The 7090-nt window shown below is 43.5% G+C and overlaps 1 protein-coding gene across 1 annotated transcript; it reads right to left on the bottom strand.

Moving 5' to 3' along the window:
* Positions 1–301: 301 nt before the first annotated feature.
* Positions 302–5524, bottom strand: scrt1b (scratch family zinc finger 1b). Its single transcript, XM_072678752.1, has 2 exons — positions 5229–5524; positions 302–1465 (listed from the first exon to the last, which is right to left on the bottom strand). The coding sequence occupies exons 1-2, from the start codon at positions 5341–5343 to the stop codon at positions 747–749; spliced, it is 834 nt and encodes a 277-aa protein (XP_072534853.1). The 5' UTR covers positions 5344–5524; the 3' UTR covers positions 302–746.
* Positions 5525–7090: the final 1566 nt, after the last annotated feature.

The raw sequence follows: 7090 nt of genomic DNA, 5'->3' as shown, positions 1-7090 counted from the left end.
TCTATCTAGGTTTTGGCAAAATGATAAGCTTTATGCTATTGGCATAGATTCATTTTTTGCATGCATTACATAGGCATATAAAATCAAAGAAGTGGAAAATCATTTTCATGGATTCAAATGCTTTGGCATGTTAATAAGACTGACAAACATAAAATAATAATAATAATAATAATAATAATAATAATAATAATAAAAAACAGTGCAAAATAAATAATAAAATAAAAATATATGTACAGGAAAAATGTACAAACATTTATCTGCCTTTCATGAAAGGACAAAAAATATTAATCTAGTAACATAAACAAATAACTAACAAATAAATCAGTTTAATGGAAAACAAATAAATAATCCCAATAAATACATAAATAATTATGTTTAAAAAATTACCTCTATTGTGAATACTTGTGGGGGGGTCAGTTGCAGCAGTATGATAATATCCAGTGATATGAAAAAGAAACTAAAAGGAAGCTGGAAGTTATTGATCAGCACTGTGTCACTCAAACCGTGCCTACCGAATCCAGAGCGCGCATGCGCCGTCAGGACGTCGTTTGAGGACACGGGGCTGTGGAGGGCGTGCTGAGAGTCAGTAAATCCCCTCAGGCTCCCGAACAAAACTTTGTGCTACTGTTGGCTTCCGTTCTGCTCGAGCTGGAGCTCGGGAAAGCGTCCCCCACTGTCACGTGGAGCCCCAAAAAAACAAACAGGCCTTTGCTCGCTCTTCTGCCAACGTCATCGCTTGAGTCGCCTCAGGCCTCGAGCGGCGAGAAGGCGCCTTTGAAGCACGCCGACTCGTAGTGCTTGTTCAGGTAGGACTTGAGCGCGAACGTCTTGCTGCACCTTTTGCACCTGAAGTGCTTGAAGGCCGAGTGCGTCTGCATGTGCGCGCGCAGGTTGGAGCGGTCGGCGAAAGCTTTGCCGCAGTGCGCGCACGCGAACGGTTTCTCGCCCGTGTGCGAGCGCATGTGGCCCTGCAGCAGCCACGGGCGGCTGAACGCCTTGCCGCACACGTCGCACTTGTGCTTGAGGTCGTGCGTCAGCAGGTGCATGGCCATGGCCGGCATGGACACGTACGTCTTGCCGCACGTCGGGCACTTCTTGGCCAACTGGCTGTCCAGGCTGCGGTGCGTCTGCTTGTGGCGGCTCAGGTTGGACGACGTGGCGTAGGTCTTGCCGCACTCGCCGCACGCGTGCCGCTGGGGGGCCCGCGTGCCTCCTGACGCGCGCCGCCGTGACCGCCCGTCTGTAATGAAGAAGGCGTCCGCCGCATAGCCCTCGCTCACCGCCGCGTCTCCGTTGATGTAGCCGCCGGTAAGCGCCGACTGCGGGCTGTCCGGTTGACTGTCCGAGTCGCGCGCACCGTAGTCGCTGCGCAGGCCGTCGTACAGCGGCCCCGGCGAGGGCACTTTAACCGCGCCGTCGCTGTCGCCATCGTAGACCGTCGGTGTGATGTAGTCGCTGATGTAGCCTGTGGACGAAGCGCGAAAAGAACAAGGCCTCTTAGTCAATTATTCACGGGCGCAGAGGGAATGTGGAAAAGAGCGGTTGGGGTTAATGGACGCAGCAGCCCCGCTCACACCTTTTATTCCCACTCCAGTGATCAGTGGAGGCATGACACGCGGCTGCTGTGTGAGTGCACTTGGAGCATGTAGGTAAGAACATGTGGGTAGAAACGTGCACGACATTTGGAGCACCAATGACATTTGGAGAGTGTACACAGTGGACCTACCAGTGCAGAATTAACATCTGCAGTGCTGGATTAGAGGAGACTGAATACACGTCAGCATTATTGAATTATCATATGTAATGCTGGATTACATTATCTACAGTGCTATTTTAACAACTGGAGTGCTGGATGAACATCTACACCACTAACATCTGGAGTGCTGAGTGAACATCTACAGCACTAACATCTGGAGTGCTGAATGAACATCTACAGTGCAGTGGCATCAGGAGTGCTGAGTGAACATCAACAGCACTAATATCTGGAGTGCTGAGTGAACATCTACACCACTAACATCTGGAGTGCTGAGTGAACATCTACACCACTAACATCTGGAGTGCTGAGTGAACATCTACACCACTAACATCTGGAGTGCTGAATGAACATCTACAGTGCAGTGGCATCAGGAGTGCTGAGTGAACATCTACAGCACTAACATGTGGAGTGCTGAATGAACATCTACAGTGCAGTGGCATCAGGAGTGCTGAGTGAACATCTACAGCACTAACATCTGGAGTGCTGAATGAACATCTACAGTGCAGTGGCATCAGGAGTGCTGAGTGAACATCTACAGCACTAACATCTGGAGTGCTGAGTGAACATCTACACCACTAACATCTGGAGTGCTGAGTGAACATCTACAGAACTAACATCTGGAGTGCTGAGTGAACATCTACACCACTAACATCTGGAGTGCTGAATAAACATCTACAGCGCAGTGGCATCAGGAGTGCTGAGTGAACATCTACAGCACTAACATCAGAAGTGCTGAGTGAACATCTACAGCACTAACATCAGGAGTGCTGAGTAAACATCTACACCACTAACATCTGGAGTGCTGAATAAACATCTACAGCGCAGTGGCATCAGGAGTGCTGAGTGAACATCTACAGCACTAACATCAGGAGTGCTGAGTGAACATCTACAGCACTAACATCAGGAGTGCTGAGTGAACATCTACACCACTAACATCTGGAGTGCTGAATAAACATCTACAGCACTAGGTTAACATCCAGGGTGAAGGTTGAAATTTTACATCTAGTGCTCTAACATCTAGTGAACTGAATGAACATCTGCAGTGTAACATTAACATCTACAGTGCTAGATGAACATCTGGAGTGCTGAATAAACATTTGCAGCGCTAGGTTGACATCTAGAGTGCTGAATAAACATCTAGTGTTAAGCATCTAGAGAGCTGAATAAACATCTACAGCGCAAGCTTAAGCTCTGGAGTGCCTAGTAAACATCTACAGCAACGTCTATAACACGTAGTATACATTACATACATGCATGCTGAATGAACATCTACAGCACTATATCATCTAGGGTGCTCAATTAACAGCTACAGCACTATAACACCTGGCAGGCTAAATGAATATCTCCTGCACTAGTTATTACTAAGAGTAATAAGTGATTTATAGATGCAGTATATTAATTCAGCACTGTAAAGTGCAATTCACTATATGTTAATTCTACAGCGTAGAGTTTAACCTAGCACAGAACTGTTGATGTTACTTCAACATTGCAGATGTTAGTTCAGTACGGCAGCATTTGCTTCAGTACTGCAGAATTCAGTGCTGCACTTGGTAATTCAGCACTAAACACATGACAGATGTTAACGTAACACCGCTGATATTAATTTATCACTGTAGGGCTAACTTTCATATAACATATGTTAATTCAGTACTTTAGGTGTTAATTCAGTATTGTATGTGTTGATGTAGTACCTCGGATGTTAGTTCAGTACCTCAGATGTTAAACTCTTCCAGTCTTCCCAATTTAATAAAAACTGTTAAAGACTTAAACTGTTACATCCCCAGTCATCAATTTAAAACTCTAGGGGATTGAGCTACAAACTGCAGTTCTGAATCAGCTCAAGGGTGTTGAAAGAACATTTATATTGTTTAAGATTCAGTTACAATGTTGAATTATCTGTTAATAATTCATCTACAGAGTTGAGTATATTGGGCTAAATGAATACATACAGTGATAGATTAGCACCTGTAGTGTTGGATTGACTCTTACAGTGGTTAATAAACATCTAATTAACATTGCAGTGCACCGTAGCTTTCAGCACTGTCGCTTTCAGCACTGTTCTGGCATGTTGAACAACAATACGTTCAACAGTGTTGAACGCACATCTGTAATGCTGGAGAACGTCTCTGTTGTTAAAGGGATGCCTTAAATTCTGAATTAACATTACAGGGTTGAATTAACACCGAAAGTGCTGAATTAACTCTTACAGTGTTCAATTAACATCTAGCCTAGAGTGGTTAATGAGCACTTACAGTGATGGATAACATCTTACAGTGTCAAACAGATATTTTTGAAGATGTTAATGCCTACAGTTTGGGATTAACATCTGCAATTTTGACACCTGTGCTGCATTAACATCTTCAGTGTTAACACCTCTTATATAGTTCAGGGATTTTAAATGATACTTTTTCCTTCACTCCTTTGACATGTGGCTGCCATGTGGGAAAGAAGAAGCACACTGCAAGACATTTGGTGCACCAGTGACATTTGGAGCCATCAAGTAGTGACTGCACGTACTGCATGCATGCAGGCTACTCCAATAAAAAACACAAAATCAAACGACTGGGTAACCATGAACAAGTGGTACGTGGTTGGTGATGATGGCATAATCGTTGGCACTTGGTGTTTGTAGATGAGAACATACTAACGACAAAGCTTTTAGAGCACAAGTGAGCAACATTTGAGGGATGGTGGATGGTAGGTGTACACAGGAAACCCCACAATTTTGAGTTTCAGCACATACAGAGTTGAATTGACTTTGAATATTCAGATCCAGCTTGATTGAAGTAAACTATGAGAATGGACGGAAAAGTGGGAATTTTGTTGTGGACATTCTGTTTGTCTGCAGGTCCGTCCAATCAGATGGACTAGACCAGAGAAGCAGGGGACAAGAACCATCGAAGACTTGCCAAAATGTGCAACATATGCCTATATTCTGAATCTGGTTCTTTGCGTGATACCATAGAAGAACCCCTGTTGGTTCCTTTAGAACACCTTTAAATTGATGGTTCTTTAGAGAATATCTTTTGAGGAATCAGTGAAGAACCTCCACATAATGTGAAGTCAAGGCTCTTTTAACTTTGAAAGCTTCTCCCCACTCAAACATCCCAAAATGGTTCCTTAGAAAGCAAAAAGTGGTTCTTCTACGGCATTGCTCTACAAAAACATTGGCACCATCATGCACTCACTTGTTAAGAGCAACTTGTAGGTGGTTGAGAAGTGCAGCATGTGTATGAGCAGCGTGACTGATTCAGCCTTGGAGGTTTAGGTAGCTTTACACGTGGACAAATGAAATACCAAGCATTCATAGGTCGTGTTTTTTGGCTTTAGCTATCTTTCACTGACCGAGGAGTGTTCAAGTTCTCAGACCAGGCATGCCCAACTGTAAGTGTGCACAGAAACAAGCAAAACATGGCAAATAAATGATAACATTCAGCAGCATCTCAGCTGATCTCCCGAGATCTCCATTTACCTTTCTCGTGGATCCGTAGACTGAGATCGCTCCGGGACCTGCCGTACGCGCTGTCAAAATCTGCGGAAGAGAAATCATCGAGCTTCACCTTCTTCACCAGGAAAGACCTTGGCATGTTTAGAGCGTCCAGCACCTCGTCCTCTCTTCATCCACCGCGGAGCAGAGGAGCTGGACGGAGACCAGAGATCCTTACAGGGTCAACGATCAGACACCCAGGCAGAGGAAACAGTCCAGCCGCCCTGCGCGAGCTTTCTCGTGTCGGTGCTGCGCTCGGGTTCTCCTCCGCGCCGGCGGAATGAAACTTCAGCACTGGACAGCTCCCGCGCAGCAGCGCTCATTAGGCTTCTCTCTACCCCACCCGTATTCGGACAGACCCCGCCCACTGCGCTGTGATTGGTCAATACACTATAACAGCATAAACCCGTCTGTCAGCATTTTTAGCAGCGGAAAGTTGTTGCATAACAGTATATATTTCTTTAAATGCAACTGCTGTCATTTCTGTCATTGCTGAAAAAGAACTAATAATAAAATAACAGATCCAAATTTCCAAAGATCCACAAACCAATTTTACATTAATGCAAAAGTTTAGGCCTCCCACTGTCTTGATTTTCAAAATAAAAACAAATAAGTAATAACATATTTAATGTGCCTTTACTTTTGCAAATGCCACCTTTTTTTCTCTCACTATATTAAATGTAGCTAGTAAAACCCAAAGATGCTTTACAATGTGTGAGTTTGTTGCAGGTGTTTAAATACATTAATTTATTTTCACTTACAAAAAAAAAAAAAAATGGGTTATATAAATTATTATTTGGCCAGGGGTGCCCAAACTTTTGCATATGATCCTATTGCATTTTTTCTATTCAAGTATAGTCAGTGCAAGGAATGTATGCCATAAACTCCATAAACCCCATCCACAGGGATATGTTTTCAATGAATTTGAATTTCCAGACATGAAATGGTGGGAATGAATTGGTGAGAGGACCAAACAAATATCCAGTTCATTCCTGTTATTTTACAGGTCTGTGATTTCACTTTTTCCGTATTAAAAACAGAGATACGGTATAGCACTTTGCTCTTGAAGACTGTTTTGTTCCCACCGTGTAGTATCTCTGCCAGCTAATCACAGCTCAGGGGTGGGGCTTTGCCTGAATACAGGTGCTAAACAAAGTAGCATCTCATAGTGACACACATCTCCGTGCTATCTAAAAAAAGCAAACTTAAAACTGGAACTTCTACAAAGGTGTAGGGCTTGTTTACAGAGTGAAAGGCGAGGCTGAAGATGCCTGAGGTTTGAAGATGAGCTGCAGCGATCAGGTGGAGACGAAGATGGAGGGGCTTCATTTTAATTTAATCCATCAGAAATCTCCCCAGGAACACTGTTGGATGAAAATGATTTATTGATGCTGTTACTCTTCTCCCTGTCTCCTTTTCGTGCAGGGTGAAGAACCATGTTTGTGTAAGATAAGAACGGAATTTATTATTTTAGCAAAAGAGGAGAGTAGAAAAATCTGAAAATAGTGCTGTAATGAGTTCAGCCTTCACTGTACAGGAATCATTGCTCTCAAAAAAGAACGAGACCCAATCAGTTATCGTAGACTGTTGTTTATACTGCCTATAAGGAAAAGTAAGATATCACACAGTGGCAATACTTGTCTTTTATGTGTAGTGTTTTTTTTTTTCATCAGTTAGCTTTGCCATATCATTTCTTTCTAACTTTTTAATAGTGCTCAAGATGGTGAAATTAGACTTAACATCACTGACTTACTACACACACACACACACACGAACACACACACACACACACACACACACACACACACACACACACACAGTGAGAGAAAGGGAGCAGCTATTTTATC

The sequence above is a fragment of the Salminus brasiliensis genome, chromosome 5 (assembly GCF_030463535.1).
Source record: "Salminus brasiliensis chromosome 5, fSalBra1.hap2, whole genome shotgun sequence".
Classification (NCBI taxonomy): Eukaryota; Metazoa; Chordata; class Actinopteri; order Characiformes; family Bryconidae; genus Salminus; species Salminus brasiliensis.
Note: the sequence above shows the minus strand (reverse complement) of the source record. Positions and strands in the feature narration are given on the sequence as shown.

What these genes read in the sequence shown, in the direction of transcription:
- scrt1b (XM_072678752.1), bottom strand. Translation starts at nt 5,343, where the DNA reads ATGCCAAGGTCTTTCCTGGTGAAGAAGGTGAAGCTCGATGATTTCTCT. An exon ending in TCTACGGATCCACGAGAAAG is followed by an intron (nt 1,466 to 5,228) that starts GTAAATGGAGAT and finishes CTTCGTCCACAG; the next exon opens with GCTACATCAGCGACTACATC.